This window comes from Oncorhynchus mykiss, chromosome 21 (genome assembly GCF_057628025.1).
Source record: "Oncorhynchus mykiss isolate SJ-2025 chromosome 21, ASM5762802v1, whole genome shotgun sequence".
In the NCBI taxonomy this organism is placed as follows: Eukaryota; Metazoa; Chordata; class Actinopteri; order Salmoniformes; family Salmonidae; genus Oncorhynchus; species Oncorhynchus mykiss.
In genome coordinates, this window is record NC_143042.1 from 36,862,553 (window position 1) to 36,885,473 (window position 22,921).

The 22,921-nt window shown below is 44.7% G+C and overlaps 2 protein-coding genes across 2 annotated transcripts; one reads left to right on the top strand and one right to left on the bottom strand.

Annotated features, from left to right (window-relative positions):
* The first annotated feature begins 1,127 nt into the window (after positions 1-1,127).
* Positions 1,128-9,768, top strand: faah2b (fatty acid amide hydrolase 2b). Its single transcript, XM_021577860.3, has 11 exons — positions 1,128-1,638; positions 2,563-2,645; positions 2,846-2,982; positions 3,830-4,039; positions 4,312-4,431; positions 4,534-4,669; positions 5,899-6,016; positions 6,098-6,217; positions 7,434-7,545; positions 8,372-8,560; positions 8,780-9,768. Exons 1-11 carry the CDS (start codon positions 1,453-1,455, stop codon positions 8,953-8,955), a joined length of 1,587 nt encoding a protein of 528 aa, XP_021433535.1. The 5' UTR covers positions 1,128-1,452; the 3' UTR covers positions 8,956-9,768.
* Positions 9,769-9,993: 225 nt separating this feature from the next.
* On the bottom strand, positions 9,994-22,667 carry nelfa (negative elongation factor complex member A). Its single transcript, XM_021577859.3, has 11 exons — positions 22,200-22,667; positions 20,609-20,780; positions 20,058-20,219; positions 17,056-17,145; positions 16,784-16,911; positions 14,380-14,449; positions 12,638-12,726; positions 12,453-12,564; positions 11,746-12,053; positions 11,297-11,396; positions 9,994-10,797 (listed from the first exon to the last, which is right to left on the bottom strand). The coding sequence occupies exons 1-11, from the start codon at positions 22,407-22,409 to the stop codon at positions 10,613-10,615; spliced, it is 1,626 nt and encodes a 541-aa protein (XP_021433534.1). The 5' UTR covers positions 22,410-22,667; the 3' UTR covers positions 9,994-10,612.
* Between the last annotated feature and the right edge of the window lie 254 nt (positions 22,668-22,921).

A 22,921-nucleotide genomic window follows, 5' to 3' on the forward strand; every position in this document is an offset into this window, starting at 1 on the left:
ATACACTGCTGCTACTCTCTGCTCATGATCTACTCACTTTTCCCCCACCTACATATTACCTCGATTATTGTATATAGCCTCATTATTGTCATTTTATTGTTACTATTTTTCCTTTCGTTTATTTAGCAAATTTTTCTTACTTGGGCCTACTTTTTTAAAATACTACATTGTTGGTTAAGCACTAGTAAGTAAGCATTTCACAGTAAAGGTCTACCTACAACTGTTGTGTTCAGCGCATGTGACAAATACATTTTGATTGATTTGTATCAATCATGGACACAGCAGATGTGGCCAAAATATTTTTTTGTCAAGTTGCTCGGTATAAAAAAAGGTGTGATTTCTTACAAATTGATATAACAAGTACAATATGACTGCTGAACATTTTCAGTTAAGGCACAAGGTAGATTAAGTTCAAACACCTTTATATTGGTTGTTAGCAGACATTTAAAGATGAAGTTTATATTGTATACACTTTGTTTTCCCTGAATCATTGCAATAAAATCTTTCAAAATGTACAGTCCTTGTTTCATTCATATAAAGTTCTGATTTTGCAATAAGCTACTGAGACAAATGACCCTGGGCGATGTGCCATATCAGGTGGAATTAGAAATAAAAATACATTTGACATATTTGTGTATTTTTTGTATTTTATGTTAAATTACATTAGAATATTAGGCTGCATCTAGACATTTCAGCTAAATTAGCCTATACAAGCATAACACATTCAAAAGAAAAGCAAGTACAGTTTGAGTCCTGTAGATATTGAGGGAAATTCTGGAACGTGGATTTGTAGAGAGCATTTTTGATGGTTAAAAGGCAGACTTCATGGGTTTGGTTTCCTAATCCACTGACATGCATTGCGCAGTTATTTCCCCCGTGATTACCTGCTCAGTTTGTCAGAGTGCGCATCGTGTTTTTACTCATAGCAATACTGCCATCACGTGGTGCAATGTAGAAATTACAGTTGATTGCGCTCGCTTAGAAGAGCGGATTATGCTAAGCAAAGTGATTTGTGACCGATGTGTCACTATAATAATTTGTTGTCTACTATGTTGCACACTTATTTTCTTTATGTGGTTTGCTTGATACCTTACAGTGCCTTCTATTCTCATAGTCTACGTATCGAAGTACACGATGGCAAATGGTTAACCATTAACCTTTTGTTTGTTCACACCTGGACACTTCATATCGGTTTAAAATTTAGCCACGGTTGACCTAAAATCGGTTACCGAGAAGTACAACTCTCGCGAAAGTTGTCACTTTCCGTTTAAACGTGAATCTGTCCAATAGATAACGGCTGACCTGATAGCGAGGTCGGATGGTTTTATACTGCAACCCATTTATAGATAAGAACCATAATAACACGCTGCATGCCGGGAGTTGTTATGTTAGACGACGACAGTGTCCTGCTGTCAAAACAGTTCGTGCGGTGGTGGTGACCAAGCTGTGATCATGGCGTTGACCCGGCTAGAACGGGCCCAGGCATGGATTCTGAGTGCGTGCATGGGCGTGCTCTTTGCGCTCTTTCGGCTCCTCTCTCCACGGCGGTCCCGTGGATTAATCAAACTTCTTCCAGTCACCAACCCTCTACTGATGATGTCTGCGATGCAGCTCGCGCAAAGGATTCGTCGGAGAGAGGTCCGTAGGCTACCCGGTACCGGGTTATATGTTCTAATCTATTTTACGCGAGAGACTACTTTTCCGGAGTGCTTCCACTTGTACGGTTCCGGTGCCGTAGGCCTGAAAGGTGCAGCCAATGGTAAAAGGCCTGAGTGGGCTATCTTCTTATTTATCCACCATGTGTGGACCCCAGGAAGAGTTGCTGCTGCTTTTGCCACAGATAATGGGGATTCTAATAAAATACCCAAATCTTAGGACAGGGTTCTACAACGGCTTGATAAAGAGTGATAGAGAGCCAATCTGCTGCATGATAGGCTACTGCGTTGCTCTCTGGGAGCGGTTGGGCTGTGACTGCACTCTGCACATGTCCATTACATAAAGGGTCAATCGGAGTTCTGCATTGGCCGTGCAGCATTTACGGTTATATGGCCTCGGCAGAAGTCAGGGCATTCATACTTTTTTCTGCTTCGCGGAGTAGCGCAGAGCTGTTGTGAAGGAATTTGTCAAGGAAGTCCGTTTGTGTCTAGACAACCAATCATGTCAATGCGGAGCTATACCTAGCCCTCCACACTGTTACACAATTTGAGATGCGCACATATATAAGGTACGGAGCTCAGTATGGCGTCTGCGTGCCTCTGGTGGCTCCGCAAATAGCGTCACACCATCCATATGGCGTCTCCGACAAACATTTTCAGATCAAGCAACAACAAAAAAAAGGCTCTTAGGCTACAGCCTCGTGCTGTGGTCTCCTTATGAAACAGGGTTGGGGTCAATTCCATTCCAATTGTCAATTCAGGAAGTTTATGACTACAGCAATTCCAATCATCTTTAGGGCTTTTCAATGAGGAAAATGTTGAATTGGAAATTGGTTTACTCTGAATTGACTGGAATTGATGCACACACAGGCGCACTACTGTCTGTACTGTATGTTGGTTGGTGTAGGTGTCGAGCGTGGAGGTGGTGCAGGCCTACATTGACAGGATTCAGGAGGTGAACCCGCTGCTCAATGCTATGGTGCAGGACAGGCAAGTACAAGTACTCCGGGACTAGACTGGTTAAATGTCATATGGTTACAAATCTCATGTTGCCGTCTCACCATACCTCCACTATGTTCTGACACAAAACTAAACTTGTATATGCCTATTTCTTTCTTTCTTAATTTATTTTTCTCTCTATTCCTCTCCCTTCTCTCTGCTCCCTATTTTCCTCTCCTCCCTCTCTCCAGGTTTGCAGCAGCGTTGCTAGAGGCAGCCCAGGTGGACAAGCTGATCGAGGAGGAGACCGGGGGAGAGGATGTTCTGGAGGATAGACTTCCCCTGCTGGGGGTCCCCCTCACTGTCAAAGAGGCCTTCGCTCTACAGGGTAGGTCTACACACTCACCTAGACCATCCTTTCTCAAACCTCTCCTCGGGGACCGCCCAGCTGTTTCAATATTTGAACTATTCCAGAACTAGCACACCTGATTCAACTTGTCATCTAATCATCCAGCCCTTGCGCTAGCTCAGGACTACAACTAAAATTGGGAAACGTCTGGGGGTGTTCCTCAAGCAGAGGTTTGAAAATGGCTGACCTAGATCCTCTCCTGTACTCTCCCACACTGTGTACTACTCATGTAGTTGTGTACCCTGTAGTGAGGCTATGGGAGCGGGTCTGGGTGAGTGTGTAAGCCTACCCTATAGGTCAGTGTTATCCAATCCTAGTCCTGGGGAACCAAAGCCCTAGCATCAACACACTTGATTTCACTTACCAATTCATCACCAAGCCTTAATGAGTGATTTAGGCCTGTTAGTACTAGGGCAAACATTAAAAAGGGTACCCATTTGGTTGAGAAACACTGCTATAGGTAGAGCTAACCCGCACACAGACACACACACACCCAGACCCTCTCCACAGTCCCAAGGTCTCACCATAACAGCACTCGACCATCAACAACTTTCCCTCTGCCTCAACACCATCAGGCACATTTACATGACAGTCTTTGACGATGTTCCCATTAGATGACTAGATGAGCATCGGTGAAGTGCGTCTGTCCCTATTCAAATGAAAACGGTTTTGAACATCTGTATTATCTGCCAGCTTCGTCCACAAACATAACAGACCCAAGCCATTGCACTCTCCAAATATTTGTCGAATTGTCACGGAATATGTCCTAGTTTACAGTTCCACCTGTATGTTCAACTTCTCCCCACCCGTTCCCTTGGTCCCCCAGGCATGCCCAACACCGCAGGTGTGGTTTCCCGGCGCGGGGTCCTTTCAGCGGGGGACGCCCCTCCCGTGGCCCTGTTGAAGAGGGCCGGGGCCATCCCCCTGGGGGTCACCAACTCCAGCGAGCTCTGCATGTGGTCCGAGTCCCACAACCACCTGTACGGCATTTGCAATAACCCCTATGACCTGGAGAGGACACCAGGCGGCAGCTCAGGTGTGGCATTGTAAGGTGTTATAAAATGGTAATGACACGGGAAGGTATGTCATAACGGTGTTACAGCTGTGCTGATGTCATAACAACACAGGTAGATGTCCATAACAATAGGACTGATATTACGTATGAATGACTTATGTCAAGTTACCGTCACCGACAGAAACAGAAAATAGGTTCCTGCCCCTATGGGCCTTTCTGGCTCGGACAGGCTTTACTTACTTTCTCTATCTCAATCTCTTCCTCTTTCCCTCCTCCTTTCCTGTGGGCTCCAGGTGGAGAGGGTAGCATACTTGGCAGTGGAGCATCAGTGATCGGGATAGGTTCTGACATCGGTGGAAGTATCCGTATGCCGTGCTTCTTCAATGGCGTTTTTGGCCATAAAACCACACCAGGTAAGTAAAGAGTACCCCTGGTGTGTGTGTTGGTGTATATGTAGATGCTAGCGCGTGTCTGTGTGTGTGTAATTGGCCATGTTTATCCTGTGTTATTTGTAGGTGTAATATCTAATGATTGTCAGTACCCCCCTGCCTCTGGTCGTCATGAGGACTACCTCAGTACTGGCCCCATGTGTCGCTATGCTGAGGACCTTCTGCCCATGCTCAGGATCATGGCTGGACCCAATGCTCACAAGTACACGACCCATCACACCTTTAACAGACTAAAACACCCAACACTGTATTCTCAGTAAAGGCTTCAACACATCTAACTAGAAACAACTACCTACCAATGGTGCATGGGTAGTTTTTACAGGCATACAAAAATGCAAAGAAGTTTCATGTCCACACAACTAAGTTTTATGAAGTTATACTATATATATACACACAAAAGTATGTGGACAACCCTTCAAATTAGTGGGTTCGGCTATTTCAGCTTCACCCGTTGTTGAAAGGTGTATAAAATCGAGCACACCGCCATGCAATCTCCATAGACAAACATTGGCAGTGGACCGTCTAGGAGCAACAAGGGCTCAGCCGCAAAGTAGTAGGCCACACAATTTCACAGAACGAGACCGCTGAGTGCTGAAGCGTGTAACACATAAAAATCCTCTTTCGCAACACTCACTACCGAGTTCCAAACCGCCTCTGGAAGCAACATCAGCATAATAACTGTTTGTCGGGAGCTTCATGAAATGGGTTTCCATGGCCTTGCAGCCGCACACAAGCCTAAGATCACCATGTGCAATGCCATGTGTCGGCTGGAGTGGTGTAAATTTGCTGCCATGTGACTCTGGAGTGATGAATCACACTTCACCATCTGGCAGTTCGCCGGACAAATCTGGGTTTGGTGGATGCCAGGACAATGCTACCTGCCCCAATGTATAGTGTCAACTGTAAAGTTTGGTGGAGGGATAATGGTCTGGGGCAGTTTTTCATGGTTCGGGCTAGGCCCTTTAGTTCCAGTGAAGGGAAATCTTTAAGCTACAGCATACAATGACATTCTAGACGATTCTGTGCTTCCAACTTTGTGGCAACAGTTTGGAGCAGTGCAAAAAGCGAGGTCCATACAGAAAAGGTTTGTAGAGATCAGTGTGGAAGAACTTGAGTGGCCTGCACAGAGCCCTGACCTCAACTCCATCGAACACCTTTGGGATTTATTGGAAAGCTGACTGCGAGCCAGGCCTAATCGCCCAACGTCAGTACCCGACCTCCCTAAAGCAAGTCCCAGCAGCAATGTTCCAACATCTAGTGGAAAGCCTTCCCAGAGGAGTGGAGCGAAGGGGGGGACTTCATATTAATGCCTCTGATTTTTGGATGTTTGACAAACAGGTGTCCACATACTTTTGGCCATGTAGTGTATATCAAAACCATGACATTTTGAGCACCTGTTTAACTGTCCTACCTCTCCATGTCTCTGTACAGATTGTCTTTGTCCGTTGAGGTGGATCTGAGGAACCTGCGTTTCTTCTCTATCCCTCACGATGGAGGCTCTCCTCTGGTGAGTGCTGTAGATGAACAGCTCCTTCAAGCCCAGAGGAGGGTGAGTAGAATGCCTAGTAGACCCACAACGCACACACGCGCAAACGTAGATTCACAAAGACATAATCTGTATTTCTACCAGGTGGTGGAGCGGCTCGAGTCTGACCTAGGGGTCAAGGTTCAGGAGGTGCGTCTCTCTGGGCTCAAATATGGCTTCCAGATCTGGGATACGTACATGGGGCTCCCCGACAAGGAGGGCAAGGTGGGTCACCTGCTGCGGTCTTCTTCATTAGGTAGCGTTTATGGGGGTATTAAGAGGCCTCACTAGTACTGCCATTCTAACTATACTGAACAAAAATATTAACGCAACATGCAACAATTTCAAAGATTCTACTGAGTTAATCAATCAATTGGAATACATTCATTAGACCATAATCTATGAATTTCACATGACTGGGAAAACAGATATGCATCTGTTCGTCACAGATACCAACAACAACAAAAGGTAGGGGCGTGGATCAGAAAACCATTCAGTATCTGGTGTTACCACCATTTGCCTCATGCAGCGTAACACATCTCCTTCACATAGAGTTGATCGGGCTGTTGTGGCCTGTGTAAAGTTGTCCCATTCCTCTTCAATGGCTGTGCGAAGTTGATGGATATTGGCGGAAACTGGAACACGCTGTTGTACACGTTGATCCAGAGCATCCCAAGCATGCTCAATTGCTGACATGTCTGGTGAGTGTGCAGGCCATGGAAGAACTGGGACATTTTCAGCTTCCAGGAATTGTGTACAGATCCTTGCGTCATGGGGTGTGCATTATCATGCTGAAACATGAGGTGATGGCTGCATGACAATAGGCCTCAGGAACTCATCAATGCAATTGTGTTCGTTGTCTGTAGCTTATGCCTGCCCCCATAACCCCACTGCCACCATGGGGCACTCTTTAAACAACATTGACATCAGCAAACCACACAATGCCATACACATGGTCTGCGGTTGTGAGGCAGGTTGGACGTACTGCCAAATTCTCTAAAACAACATTGGAGGCAGCTTACGGTAGAGAAATGAACATTCCAACAGCTCTGGTGGACATTCCTGCAGTCAGCATGCCAATTGCACACGCTCTCAACTTGAGACATCTGTGGTATTGAGTTGTGTGACAAAACTGCACATTTTAGAGTGCCCTTTTATTGCCCCAAGCACTAGGTGCATCTGAGTAATGATCATGCTGTTTAAACAGCTTTTTGATATACAAAACCTGTCATGTAGATGGATTATGTTGGCAAAGAAGAAATGCTCACTAACAGGGATGTAAACAAATTTGTGCACAACATTTGAAAGAAATAAGCTTTTTGTGCATATGGAAAATTTTGGGGGATCTTTTATTTCAGCTCATGAATCATGGGACCAACACTTTACGTGTTTCTTTTACATTTTTGTTCAGTGTAGATACGTGTGTGTGTGTTTCTCGCAGCGCCCCACACCCTTCCAAGTGTTGATGGGGGAACCAGGGAGGCCGGTGTGGCCAGTGTGGGAGTTGGCCAAGTGGATGATGGGAAGGTCCCCTCACACCATGGCTGCTATTGGTAACAACACAAACACACATTGACAATCCTGTCAAGTAATAGTAGTTTCGGGTCTAGTGATTTGTTTTAAGTGTTGCCAGTCAACTCAGTGATTCTGTAGACCTATCTATATTATCTATTGTTCCAGACAGGGTGTATTCTAGTAACCAGAGCTATAATGGCATTTGATCAATTGAGTCAACTGTCAAACATGGTATCTTTAGGCCCACTCTTGTCATGATGATATAGGTCAGGGATGGGCAACTGGCAGCCCCTCCTTTTGTAGGCCCACGGACCAATTTGACCCCCCAAAAAACTGTTGTGGTCTCAACTTATTGTTGAGACTTAGAATACACAACGTGCGATGTCAAAACGTGGTTGTGCATTAGCAGTCACTCAATTAGCCCATGTCAGCTATTTTTATTTTACATTGGTAAGTTAGTCTAGCATCCAGCTATCTAAACATGTAGTAAGCATGGTCAAATTCCTGACCGGGGAGGGGCCCATTGATCATCGGTTATCATATTAAAAACTGCAAACATTTGCCTCCACCCTATGGCAAAATGAGTACAATTGCATGAAATTAGTTGTAAAATGGCAACATTTTCTCTACGCCCCATGGCAAAAGGCACAGAATTGCAGGAAATTAAAATGTACATTCTTCCTCTTTGCTGTCATGAGGGGTATGGATGTGGGTACGCAGATCCACGTGCCTCCGCAGCTCCTTTTGTGGCCCCCACCCCCATCAAAGTTGCCCATCTCTGGTATAGGCTAATCAATACATTAAGTACATCAATCTGTGTTATCTCTGGAATCATGGTCATTCTGTTGCTCTGGTGTGTTCCAGGCCTGGCCTTGGTAGAGATTACCAGCTCATCCAAGCCCTCTCCCTTCATCCTGAAGCAGAAAGAGAAGCTACAGAAGGAGGTTGAGGAGCTGTTGGGTACAGACGGGGTTCTCCTGTACCCCACCCACCCTCACCTCGCCCCCAAACACCACCACCCCCTCTTCACACCCTTCAACTTCGCCTACACAGGTGAGAGGGTCTGGAAGACTATATCTAATAATATAAATGGAGATAAATCTATTAACCATATCTTAACAACAACAATCACACATTGATTCAAAGCTTAGGGCTGCAGTCACAAATATGTGACAGAATGAATTGTCTGTACACCACAACTGAATGAATGAATACAACATACGCCAAAGCTCTCTCATTTGCATCCCTCTGTCCTCCCCCCTCCATCCTCAGGGGTCATCAACGTCCTGGGGCTGCCAGTGACCCAGTGCCCTCTGGGATTGAGTGTAGAGGGTCTTCCCCTGGGGGTGCAGGTGGTGACTGGGAAGCTCCAGGACCGCCTGTCCCTAGCCATGGCCCTCTACCTGGAGAAGACCTACGGAGGCTGGAGAGACCCTGGAGCCGTCTGACCTGGCCTGTATCTATAAAGCATTGTAGAGTAGGAGTGCTGATCTATGATCAGTTTGGCCTTTTTAAATAAAAATAAACAAGTTACATGAACAGGGAGGACCTGATCCTGGATCAGCACTCCTACTCAAAGACGCTTTATGGATAGTGGCTCTGACCTGAGGACCACTGGGCCATGTTGAGTATGAAAGGTGGTCAAACGTTGCAGATAGAAATGTCATGAATAGAACCGACATGATTCCTTATTCTACAAGTCACAGGCATGTTTGTATCTAAATGTGTTGCCCCGCTGAATGTGTCCCACACTGGCTGATGGAGGTAGAGGTTGTCCTTAACCATTTTTAATAGGGAAATGGTAGAATTGGGTGTAGGATAATCTGATCCTAGATCGCTGGAAGGAAGTATGTCCCTAACCGCTGATACAGGGGTGTGTTCACTAGCCTTAGCCTTGTGCTCAGAATAGCTCTCTCTTACACACAGTACACACACTATTCAGCACTTATCCCAATGGAACTGTTTGGTTCAATGACCTCTCACTGAAGAATGAATGTCTGTTTTTCTGCCATGCTCTTGTTCTGCACTGAATGCTAATGTTATTGGCACAAAGAATGTCTAGTCAGCCATGATTGACTTTTGTACTATCAAAGTCCCACTCACTCCGATCGATCTTACTACCAATGTCAATCTCTTTATCTTTTGCAAAATGACAGGAATGCAGATCCTAAAAGCCAGTCCCTTTGAACAAGAATACTGTATTACCTGATTCCGATCTTTGTGCATTTTTCTGGTTCGATTAGTAAAGAACTTTTTAAAAAGAATTCATCTGATTAATCATTTGCTTGAATAGGAATTCATATCCCGAATTGACAAAATGGAGTTTACCCCAACCCTGGGGTGTATTCGTTAGTGCACACTGTAGCAAAACGTTCTGAAACAAATCTTGACCATGGAAGAACACCTTTACCCTAGTCATCATGAGCTACGACATAGAATGGTAGAGTCAGGAGGAGAGCGAGAGGTTCTGAAGGACTGTTTAACACTCTGGAATCGGAACATTTTTCGCTTTATTTTTCTTCCCTTCTTGGTAAGGATGGGAAAAAAAACGAGACATTCTCCGGAACTTTTCAAAACAGAATTTCACAGCAAAAAGGAAACCCATCACGCCTCTCTCCATTACATTTTCACTGATGGGTTGGGCTCTTTAGTTTCTTACATTTTCTCAGACGAAGTAGGAAGAATACAGTAAACGTCATTCTCACAATGAAAAACACAGACAGTTGTAATATTTTGTGGCATGCTTGTACCTTTTCATAGTAAAGCAGGTCTTGACAGGTATCTTATGAAAAGAAGGTATAAGGACTCTTCTAACACACAAATGTTCAGGAATCTGAGGGGACATAACTAAAACAGAAAAGAAAAACGAACCAACGGAAACGAGTCTTGAGGGTCCCTGCCTTTTGGCAATGAAGGAACTTTGAGAAAGAGGGATCTGTTCCCCCACTCCCCAGCCCCTCTCACGGGCTGGATTTGGCCCATGTGTATTTGCACAAGTGTGTGAGTATGACAAGTCCCTGGCCACCTGAGTAGGATATGGCCTGCGTGTGTAGGTAAATGTGTATATGTGTGTGTTTAGTCCCGGCAGGCAGACCAGCAGCCACCTCAGGAGGTGTTGGTGATTGGTTTGTACTTCTTGAGGCGGGTCCACTGTCCTGTGGAGTAGTTCATCTCAAACACCGTGTCCACCAGCATGGTGGTGCTGCCCGTGCCGTCCGCCTTGGGCAGGATCTCGGTGTGCTCGCTTAGCTTGATCTGGATGATGTCGCCCTGCTCCGGACACGGGTTCTCTGGAGGAGGGGAGACACCAACATGTAGAGGTGTAGTTGGTGTGTGTCATTGCAGGAGAACTCGCAGGGGAGCGAGAGTGTTTTAAAAGGTGTGTGTGTGTGTGTGTGTAGCCAGCTCCGCCTCCAGAGCACTTGAACATACCCACGCATTACTAGTACGTTGAAAACTCATACAGCATGCCACTAAGTGGACATACTCCAGCACAGGTCTGTAGCACCTTAATTGGGGAGGACAGGCTCGTGGTAACGGCTGGAGCGTAAATCAGCGGAATGGAATCAAATACGTGGGAATTTGCCATTCCACTTCTCCGTTCCAGCCCTTATTATGAGCCGTCCTACTCTCAGCAGCCTCCCCCTGTACTTGAGGGAATATTTCTTCTCCGTTGCAAAAAGCTGTTACTTATGACAAAAACATTGCAATTTCCAACAGTACAAAACTCACACGCTAGGTGGACTTCATCTAGGAAAATGGGAGTATTTGCACAAAGCAGTACAGTACCTCTGGATCCAGCCATGAAGCCCAGGATGAGAGCCTTCTCTGGTCTGGTGACCTTGTTAGCGGTCTTGAACATTTCCTGAGCAGCATACATCTGTTCTCTCTGGGGGGGGACCACAACACATGGCACAGAGATTACGCCACACCACACTGCATCCATTTACATTTTAGACTTTTAGCAGATGCTCTTATACAGAGTCACTTACAGTCACAGTGCATTCAACTAAGACAAAACTACATAACTCTTAAGTAAAACCACCATCCCATGCCAAACCACCATTACAAATACTGAACAACAATCTCTACAGTCAGTGTTTGTATGTAAGCATAACATTCTCGCATAGTAACACAAGTTCATCTTAGAATGCATGCTCAATATATCGCTTCATTCTAAGAAGTATAGTGGTGCGAATGTTGGAACAGAGTCCCAATGATGCCTTTATCCAACTCACAGTGAGCGAGAGGTTCTTTTTAGGCTGGGGCGTGCTGGGCTGGGGGGTAGCGGGGGGCTGTGTGGCTGGGGTCTCGGGCTGCGTGGCAATGGCGGCAGCTGGGGGGCCGTTGCTGCTGGCGGGGGTGCTGGTTGGCGTACTGGGGGAGGCGGGGGCGGTGGGGCTGGCAGCCGTGTTGCCGGCGTTGTACATGGGCGTCCTTTGTTTGAACTGGCCGGGGAGGGTGGTGGCGGCAGCGCTGGGCGTGGCCGACTCCTCAGGCTGTCGACCCGACTGCAGGGCGTCGCGCCCTGAACCGCCCGCATTCGCTAGAGAAAGAAGAGGATGAATGAAGACTCAGTTTTTCGACATCTGAGACTATCGCTCTATCAATCGCTAATTGGTTGTGCAGAAGATTGGATAGGAGTAAGTACGGATGGAAATCTTGTCAGAACTTTGTCAATCCAGGTAGTTTGTCAAACCAATACATAAAATTCCATGTGGTGTATCAAAAGGCAAGCTGCTACGAGGATTGTAAATCAAGCTGCCTCGCTACAGAAACAGGAAACTGCCCTATAGACCGTTCTGGCTCAGACAAGGCTTTAATTGTCAATTGTACAGGGCTTATTTACTCTATGCTACAACCGTGCCATATTGCAAAAACCAACTTCGTATAGGACCAAATGGAGGGTAACAGATATCTAGGTGTGTGAAGTTGTCTCTCTCACCTGGCTGCGTCTCTGAACTGGGAATGTAGGAGGAGGAGGGGACCATACTGGGAGTAGCAGGCAGGTAACTCGTAGACGGCAGAGCGCTCTCGTTGTTCAACGCACCCAGTTTCTGAAAACACCCGTTGGAATAGGTTACAATTCAATAACCGCTTTGTAAATTGCGTGAGTGTCTCTCTTCCTACCTGGGTAGACACCAGTCCAGCAGCATAGTCTGGTGTAGCATTCTCCACCACAGCCTCCTCTTTCGCAGCTTTCTCCCCAGCCTCTGTTTCTGTACCACGAGAGAAAGAGATCAATAAGGATGAGTGAGTCAAAGACGGTGAATAATAGTGAAGACTGCTAGCTAGATAGAGATACAGTGCCTTCGGAAAGTATTCAGACACCTTGACCTTTTCCACATTTTGTTACGTTACAGCCTTATTCTAAAATGGATTAAACAAATAAAAACCCTTAGCAATCTATACTCAATAATGAAAAAGCGAACACAGGTTTTTAGAAATGTTTGTACATTTATCAAATATAAAAAAACAAATACCTTATTTACATAAGTATTCAGACCCTTTGCTATGAGACTCGAAATTGAGCTCAAGTGCGTCCGGCTATTGATCATCTTCGAGATGTTTCTACAACTTGGGAGTCCACCTTTGGTAAATTAAATTGATTGGACAGGATTTGGAAAGGCACACACCTGTCAATATAAAAAGGTCCCACAGTTGACAGTGCATGTCAGAGCAAAAACCAAACCATGAGGTTGAAGGAATTGGCCGTAGAGCTCCGAGACAGGATTGTGTCGAGGCACAGATCTGGTGAAGGGTACAAAAAAAAATCTGCAACATTGAAGATCCCCAAGAACACAATGGCCTCCATCATTCTTAAATAGAAGTTTGGAACCATTAAGACTTTTCCTAGAGCTGGCCGCCCGACCAAACTGAGCAATCGGACGAGAAGGGCCTTTGTCAGGGAGGTGACCAAGAATCCGACAGTCACTCTGACAGAGCTAAAGAGTTCCTCTGGAGATGAGAGAACCTTCCAGAAGGACAACCATCTCTGCAGCACTTCACCAATCAGGCCTTTATGGTAGAGTGGCCAGACGGAAGCCACTACTCAGTAAAAGGCACGTGACAGTCCACTTGGAGTTTGCCAAAAGACACCTAAAGGACTCTGACCATGAGAACCAAGATTCTCTGGTCTGATGAAACCAAGATTGAACTATTTTGCCTGAATGCCAAGCGTCAAGTCTGGAGAAATCCTGGCACCATCCCTACGGTGAAGCATGGTGGTGGCAGCATCACGCTGTGGGGATGTTTTTCAGCAGCAGGGACTGTGAGACTAGTCAGGATTGAGGGAAAGATGAACGGAGCAAAGTACAGAGAGATCCTTGATGAAAACCTGCTTCAGAGTGCTCAGGACCTCAGACTGGGGTGAAGGTTCACCTTCCAACAAGACAACGAGCCTAAGCACACAGCCAAGACAACGCTGGGTCAAGTCTCTGAATGTCCTTTAGTGGCCCAGCCAGAGCCCGGACTTGAACCCAATCGAACATCTCTGGAGAGACCTGAAAATAGCTGTGCAGCGACGCTCCCATCCAACCTGACAGAGCTTGAGAGGATCTGTGGAGAAGAATGGGAGAAACTCCCCAAATACAGCTGTGCCAAGCTTTTAGCGTCAGACCCAAGAAGACGAGGATGTAATTGCTGTCAAAGATGCTTCAACAAAGTACTGAAAAGGGTTTTTTTTTTTTAATAAATTTGCTAAAATGTATAAACAGTTTTTGCTTTGTCATTATGGGGTAGTGTGAAGATTGATGGGTGAAAAAAAGTAGCAATTTTAGAATAAGGCTGTAACATAACAAAATGTGGAAAATGTCCAGGGGCCTGAATACTTTCCGAATGCACTGATCAAAAATATTAATAAATGCATTTACCCAAAGTCTTTCTTCTCCTCTTTGCCTCTCTACCAGCTCCCACCATATCGAGCTCTGAGATGTCTAACAACTAAAGAACAGACAATAATGTACATCAGACTCGCTTAACACATTGAACCATCAATTTAAAATGACAATCCTTTCAATACAGCTTCCCATCAGGGTTTCTGTTAATAGCCGGCTTTTGGCATTAAAAAAAAAAAAAAAACATAAATAAAATGTATTTAATTCTGCAAAAAAATATATAATCCCATTGCTAAATAATGCTTTGCCAATTCATTGATGAAAATACATATAATCAAATGTTATTTGTCACATGCACCAAATACAACAGCGTAGACCTTAGAGTGAAATGCTTACTTACAAGCCCTTAACCAACAATACAGTTTTTAGAAAAATACATAAGAAATAAAAGTAACAAAGGCTATACACAGCGGGTACTGGTACAGAGTCAATGTGCGGGGGCACCGGTTAGTCGAGGTAATATGGACGTGTAGGTAGAGTTATTAAAGTGACTATGCATAGATAAGAGAGTAGCAGCAGCGTAAAAGAGGAGGGCCATGCAAATAGTCTGGGTAGCCATTTAATTAGATGTTCAGGAGTCTTATGGATTGGGGGTAGAAGCTGTTTAGAAGCCTTTTGGACCTAGACTTGGTGCTCCGGTACCGCTTGCCGTGCGGTAGCATAGAGAAGTCTGTGACTTGGGTGGCTGGAGTCTGACTATTTTTAGGGCCTTCCTCTAACACTACATCACTTCCTCTCACAGGCAGTGATGCAACTAGTCAGGATGCTCTCAGATGGTGCAGCTGTAAAACCTTCTGAGGATCGGAGGACCCATGCCAAATCTTATCAGTCCCGAGGGGGAATAGACTTTGTCGTGCCCTCTTCACGACTGTCTTGGTGTGTTTGGACCATGATAGTTTGTTGGTGATGTGGACACCAAGGAACTTGAAGCTCTCAACCTGCTCCACTGCAGCCCCATCGATGAGAATGGGGACGTGTTCGGTCCTCCTTTTCCTGTAGTCCACAATCATCTCCTTTGTCTTGATCACGTTGAGGGAAAGGTTGTTGTCCTGGTACCACACGGCCAGGTCTCTTACCTCCTCCCTCGTTGTCGGTGATCAGGTCTATCACTGTTGTGTCATCGGCTAACTTGATGGTGTTGGAGTCGTGGCTGGCCGTGCAGTCGTGAGTGAACAGGGAGTACAGGAGGGGACTGAGCACACACCCCAGAGGGGCCCCACGTGTTGAGGATCAGCGTGGAGGATGTGTTGTTACCTACCCATACCACCTGGGGGTAGCCTGTCAGGAAGTCCAGGATCCAGTTGCAGAGGGAGGTGTTTAGTCCCAGGGTCCTTAGATTTCTTGATGAGCTTTGAGGGCACAATGGTGTTGAACGCTGAGCTGTAGTCAATGAATAGCATCTCACATAAGTGTTCCATTTGTCCAGGTGGGAAAGGGCAGTGCGGAGTGCAATAAAGATTGCAGCATCTGTGGATCTGTTGGGGTGGTATGCAAATTGAAGTGGGTCTGTGTTGTGAGCCATGACCAGCCTTTCAAAGCACTTCATGGCTACAGACATGAGTGCTAAGGGTCTGTAGTCATTTAGGCAGGTTACCTCAGGCATAGGGACTATGGTGGTCTGTTTGAAACATGTTGGTATTACAGACTGACAGAAAGAGGTTGAAAATGTCAGTGAAGACACTTGCCACTTGGTCAGCGTATGCTCGGAGTACACGTCCTGGTAATCCCTGCGGCCTTGTGGATGTTGACCTGTTTTAAAGGTCTTACGTCGGCTGCGGAGAGCGTGATCACACAGCCGTGATTTCGCTATTCATTAGTCGTCTTATTGGCTGAGGAAAAGTAAATGTGGACATTTATTTAAAAATCTTCCAAGTGTGCATCGGAATTCAGGAACAAGGATGCACGCCGTTGCATCCTGGAGTTGCATGTTCTGTTAAGATGAATTACCATAATCTAAATGTGATTTTGGTTATTCTGAGCACCGTGCGTGGACGTCCTAATCAGTTTACGCACCCAATACATTTGGGTCCAGTACATTTCTCAAATGTCTGGTAAATTAAAATGCTCCTGGTCAAATGTCCAGCACCACATTTTCATAACGGAAACCCTGCTTCCTGTCTATTGTGAAAATATTTTTTTTATTACAAAATGACATATTGGTTTCCTTACTGTATAAGCAGCCTATGAGCGAGGTTAGACCGCAATCCATGCTTTGGTTTTGCTTGTGTGGCCACTGTCCGAAAACAAAACCAAAGCATGGATTGCGATCTTACCTTGTCCATAGACTGCTTGCAGGATGAGGAAATCAATGTAATTTTGTACTTTGGGTGAACTATCCCTTAAAAGAAAACAAGGTCACTTGTTAAGGACCCTTCGTTACCTTGACTCCCCTCTCCTTGCGCAGGGGCGTCCGTGCGGGGGCTATGGGTGTGCGGTTGCTCGGCGGGCTGAACATACTGGGGGTGGTGGGGCTGCGGAACGGGGCTTTGGGGATCCCCTTGAGGGGTGCTGGAAGGGAGAGTATAAAACATGATATCTCAGCAACCAATTAGACACCCGTGGGTATGAATGTGTGTGTAAGTGTTCATATGCATAGTCTTAGCAACAATGAGTATTGTAATTGCTGTGTGTGTGTGTGTGTGTCAAACTCACTGGTGGTGTCAATCTTCTTGACCAGGCCTCTTCCTTTTGCATGGAAAGGCACTCCCGCTGTCTTCTTGAGCTGTTGAGCCGTCTCTGTAGCTGAAACCACAACAGAACGTGAGGCAAAAATATTTTGCAATGGAAAATGTTTAAAACAACTAATTTAGTTAAAGTTCCACTCAGTTTCGTCCTGTTTGCTTCCGTTAGATTCCTAGTGAATACACCAGAGGGTGCTGTTAATTTGGCACCAAACAGAAGAAAACAAATAGGGAGGGACTACATGAACTTGTCCAATAAGAAACGCTCATATTCATTTTCCAGTGCGTGCTGTAATGAACATGAGTCATGTCATGACCATTCACTAATGTGAAAAAGACCATTCACTAAACTAGCACAAAAGGTAGGGCCCTATAAAATATTGTATTTTTTGCCTGATTTCATTTTGTTTTCCCCCCAAATTCCAGTTTCTCTGTTTTGTTTTTACAGGTTTCTGTTTTTCCCCAGTTTCAGGTTCTCTAAATCACACTTTTTATATAGAAAAACTAAAACATGATGTTCTAAATCCACAACCATGCTTAAACCCACATCAAGAGAACACTTATGAGGTCTGGGAAAAATCTAAGAAATCTTGATTTTTGGGTGTAGTTACCCTTTAATTTAAGTGCAGCATGAGACCATTATGAGACCATTGTTTGGTTAGCGATGTTTCTGTAGCACTCACGTGATTGCAGAGTTGGCAAAACAAAAGGCCACTAATCATGATATTCTGCCAGGTAGACATTGGCTACTTTGAAATTAAAGTTAATCTAGTCAAAAATTGCTCCACCATTTCCTTGTTACTAGAACTCTAATTGCCTCATTTCAGTTTTAGTGTAGAGAATCATTGTACCATCTACACCAATGTGAAATATATTTTCAACAATTAAAAATATTGTTGCGTCAGCTGTTTGAAGCTATTGTACAAAACCGAAAGCAAAACCAAAACAGGAATATCGCATAGAGAACAGATCTACTGCTTCTTAGACTTGCTTTCAAGTAGAATTATAGATCTATAACTCACAGTTCTTTGTGAATTCAGTAGGGTCGCCGCAAAAAGTTACATATTGCCACTAACATTTAATTGAGGTTTTTGAGAAAGCCTTTCCATCTACCAGAAGACGGCTGTCATTACATTAGCATCATCGCTAACGGCTACGCAAAGTGTTCGACAAACGCGTGCACATACACACACGGGAATTTCTGTGCCTTTGCCTCTTCAGAACGTTGAAGGAAAATATGAATCACTGACGTATTTTGTTCAGGTCTTATGATAATCTTGAACAAATGAATGAATGCTCAATACATTTAGTTAATTTCCTAGTAAGCTCAATTGATTTTTTAATGTTGTTGAATTCCATTTTAAGGTCTAGATTCCATCTGCGTTCTCCACAACGGAGATTTTATAGGGCCCTACAAAGGACAGGAGACAGGAAACACGGAGAGCCAGGGTCTTTTCTGCATAGAAATGTCTTGGGCGGGCAGCCTAAGTCCAAATCATTTATTTTCAAGATGGAATAACACTGTCAGCGTAAACTTAGTATGTAGAAAAGATAGACCTTTGTATCTTTAAATACATATGAGAACTAACAATCACTAAAGTAAAAGCCAGACTAAAACGATGATTTCAGAAGTATTGACTTGTTCAAATGTTTGAGCATAAGGACACAACATTAGCCATGGCAAAATGCATAGAATTGCAGGAAATTTACTTAAACTGCAATATTTTCTCTCAGCTCCAGCTTGAGGGAGGAGTCTCTGGAAAGGACTTGTATATCCATATACACCAGTGTACAAATGAGTGTACAAAACCGTAGGAATGCATTCCTGATATTGAGTTGCACCCCCTTTTGCCCTCAGAACAGCCTCAAGCCATCAGAGCATGGATTCTACAAGGTGTCGAAAGCATTCCACAGGGTTGCTTGATGGCCCATGTTGACTCCAATGAGTCCCACAGTTGTGTTAAGTTGGCTGGATGTCCTTTGGGTAGTGGACCATTTTTGATACACATGGGAAACTGTTGAGCATGAAAAACCCAGCAGCGCTGCAGTTCTTGACGCCTGGCACCTACTACCACACCTCATTCAAAGGCACTTAAATCTTTGGTCTTGCCCATTAACCCTCTGAATGGCACACAGACAATTGATGTCTCAAATCCTTTTTTTAAACCTGTCTCCTCCCCTACATCTACACTTACGGAAGTGGATTTACCAAGTGACATCCATAATGGACAAAGCAAGTGTTTCTAACGTTTCGTCCGGACTTTTTAAATTGCGTGTAGTTAGGTATTCTGCACTTTGAGCTAGAAACACAAGCATTTCACTGCACCCGCGATAACGTCCACAAATCTGTGTATGCGACCAATAAACTTAAGTCATTTTGATTAGCAGGAAATTTGCTTAACTGATCAAATTCTCTCCACTCCATAACAAAATGTGTGAAAAGAAAAATGCATATAATTTCCTTCAAGAAATTGGCTTTAAAACACCGAAATTCTCTCAACCGCCAAGATGGGGGCCTCAAAAACATTCTTGCCCAAGGCCTTGACTGAATTCAGCCGCACCGATGGGCTGGCCGTGCCACACCCACCACCGTAGTCCCTTTTTGATACAGAAAAAGCACTGGGACCATCCGAAGAGTCTAAAGTGGCTTCACTTTCTCATCTGCTTTCCTTCATCTGCACTGACGTGTGAAAAACAAATGGACAAGAGAAAGCAACTCCCAAGTAAGCATCCACCATAGCGCTTTAACTTTTGCTTTTCAGATCAGGGGCCACATTCATTAAGCGTTTCAGAGTAAGAGTTGTGATCTAAGCTCTGCCTTTTAGATCATAATGAGTAACATTATATGGACAGGGGGAACATGATCCTCGATCAGTATTCCTAGGCCCCAGATGAAGAAGATGACGAGGATGCCACTTTAGACTATTGACATGCACCCAGGGTGGGTGGATGGAGTGAAGTGTCTTCTCTTACATTTCTGCAGCAGCTCTGCCCTGAGGGTGGCGCTCTTGGGCTTCCTCTTGAGCTGGAAGTGTTTGACGGGAGGCGTGAGTGGGCCCACCAGGGTGGTCAGGGCGCTTTTGTTCAGGTACTGGCACTCCAGAGGGAGCATGGCCGACGCCTCACACTCACTCACTGCAGGGGGAGAACAATCAAATGTATTTATAAAGCCCTTTTTTACACAAGCAGTTAAGCGTTTTTACAGCATCTCAAACCTAGACCCCAAAAGCAGAAGTGTGAAGGAAACAGGCAGGTGCAACCAACAAGTATCTGCACAAGCACTAACATGTTCACAGGTGATAAAGAAAAAGTAGGACTCTGATAGATGGCCAACCAACAGGTGATGTCAGAACAGCACCAAAATGCTGGAACATGCATCCTATTCCATACTACAAATTCCCAAAGCACAGTTTACATAATCACAGTCATTCCAGTTGTAAAGCTAGAACCATGACCCTCAATGTCCCCTTCTGCTCTCATTTTACTCTTGACTTGTGACCCCTAGCCTATGGTAGTGTACCCACCTTTCTCCCGGAGCTCGCCCAAGATGTCCTGTACGTTAGGGTTCTGCTCCTCCAGGTCCAGGTTGAGAGAGCCTGTCTCTGGGAAGGACTTAAGGATATCTGCCACCATCAGTACCCAGGGCTCAGAGTCCACCGTGGCCAGCTGGATGATCTCTGATAGGGCCTCCTTCATCTGCATGTCAAAGGAGGTGATTGTGGAGGTTAGTAGAGCAAGATTAATAAATAAAAAAAAATACACTTTTAGCATTCAATCTTGTGGAATGGTCATGTGTCTTTAGGCTTTACATGCATACATGGCTCACAGTATGCATTGCTGTCTGTTGATAGGAAGAAATCGATTATAGAATCTCCATGGGGCAGGGTGTATATGGGCATAAGAGGGAGGTGGAGGTTAGAGCAGGGCACAGAAATGGAATACATCCAACTACTACACCTTCAATATAGTGTGTGCTGACTTTGTTTCGTGGCCTGTTGGGCTGTCAGTAGCTAACATGGGCATCCTCAGGAGGACCGTAAAACTGGGGTTGAGTGCAGGAGACTTCAAGGCCTCTATGATAGACGAGCAAGGGACAAGGCCAAGCACATCATAGAGGACCCCACACAGTCTTGCCCAATGTTTTGTGCTTCTGTCCTCAAGAAGGAGATATAAAGTCCCACAGTTCAGCAATATAAGGAGCTGGACAAGTTTAATTCTGGCAGCTATCAGGCTTCTGAACAGTGGGACATGGGAAAGATGTATGCCCAATACATGGTCAAACAGTAGGCCGCAGGGACTGTGAGTGACGGTGATAACAAAATCTACATATCCTGTAATGCATTATGGTCATGAAATTGAAATGACACGTATAAATGTATACAGGTAGCTAATTCAATCAATTAATCATCACAGAAATATAATAAGTAAACAAAGCAATGTCGAGAAATTGTAGTGCACCTGGTTTACAACAAGTTGTAGTTAAGAAGCGAGACTGTATCAAAGTTAATAGAACGTTTAGCTATTAGACGATTTAAAAAAATAAAAAAAACATTTGAAAGGCTGTTTCCCAATTTTGACTTGTAACCTAACTCGCTGGGTTACGCCCTCCAAAATGGCACAAGCAGCCTGGCAGACATGCGAATCCACTTGGAGTGACAAAGCTCCGAGAAGTTTTGAGCATTTGAACGCTTCTCGGACGACCAACAAAAAAAATCACAACTACACTACAAACAGGTTCAATGTTACACGTCAGGCTAGACAGTTAACTTAGTGTTTGTGAAAGCAATCCATGTGCGTTAGGTAAACAAATGAGACTGGACAGAATGAGCCTAAACAAACGACAGTTAGCTAGCTAACTACCTCTTGGCTGTAGACACTTGGCTCTTCCGAACAGGTCTCCTTAAGCGAAGAGTCTAAGCCATATATATGCAGCTAGATAAGTGTACCCTGAAAACGGTTAGATTGTAAACATGGTGTAATATACTTCCTACTCAGGAAATATTAACGTTAGTTAGAAACTCGACCAAGGCTGCATGCTGCAGAACCCCATTTAAACTAACTAGTAGCAGTGGCTAACTAGTGTTCAGTCAGTCATATAGCAACTCGCGTACCCACCTCATCAACAGTCCGCCTCGGAAGATGCAGCATCCCGAGCAAGATTTTTAGCTTTACTGGAGGCGACAAACTCGAAAAACACAACCGTATATTGTCGATAACTGAAACAGTGAGGAGTGAAGCAATACTAGAAGGCGCCCAAAGTTCGTCTGTTGATCCTAGTTTATTATGGAGCCACAGGCCGGTATCGCTATCCTTCATCGACGCCATCTTGGAAAAAGAAGCGATTTGAGTTCGGGCATTTTAAAAGGCTACCTAGCTAAGAAAACTTAGATCGGTTGGTTAGGACACACCCACCATGTTCATGCTGAGTGCTAACGTGGATCCTTGGGACGTTCTTACACTAAACCCTAACCTTAAACCATTTTAAATGTCGTCCCAAGGATTCTACATATCAAGGACCCCATGTTCATGTCGAGGGAGATCAAAGGAACACACATCTCTCTTACCTATCCAAAAAACAAATGTAATTTTACATGGCCTTTTGAAAATATTGAGTTTACAGAACACTTGAGATGTACGTCTGTAACATCATTGCTGTTTGACTCTAATGGGAATGCTGACTTCCCTTTTGCAAATAAATCTAATAATACAAACCCTTTTCTTGAAATTGACTTGGAGAGTGCACTAATGTGTAGGAATTAATGGTCCGTGTACGTGCGGATAATATTTATTGTACAACCATTTCTGTATAAGGTCATGCAAATAAGCGACTGCGAAGA

Coding starts and splice junctions, on each gene's coding strand:
- faah2b (XM_021577860.3), top strand. CDS start 1,453: ATGGCGTTGACCCGGCTAGAACGGGCCCAGGCATGGATTCTGAGTGCG. Junction 1,639..2,562: donor AAAGGATTCGTCGGAGAGAG/GTCCGTAGGCTA, acceptor TGGTTGGTGTAG/GTGTCGAGCGTGGAGGTGGT. Junction 6,218..7,433: donor TCCCCGACAAGGAGGGCAAG/GTGGGTCACCTG, acceptor TGTTTCTCGCAG/CGCCCCACACCCTTCCAAGT.
- nelfa (XM_021577859.3), bottom strand. CDS start 22,409: ATGGCGTCGATGAAGGATAGCGATACCGGCCTGTGGCTCCATAATAAA. Junction 16,912..17,055: donor CAAGAAGATTGACACCACCA/GTGAGTTTGACA, acceptor TCTCCCTTCCAG/CACCCCTCAAGGGGATCCCC. Junction 10,798..11,296: donor CTTCATGGCTGGATCCAGAG/GTACTGTACTGC, acceptor CCCCTCCTCCAG/AGAACCCGTGTCCGGAGCAG.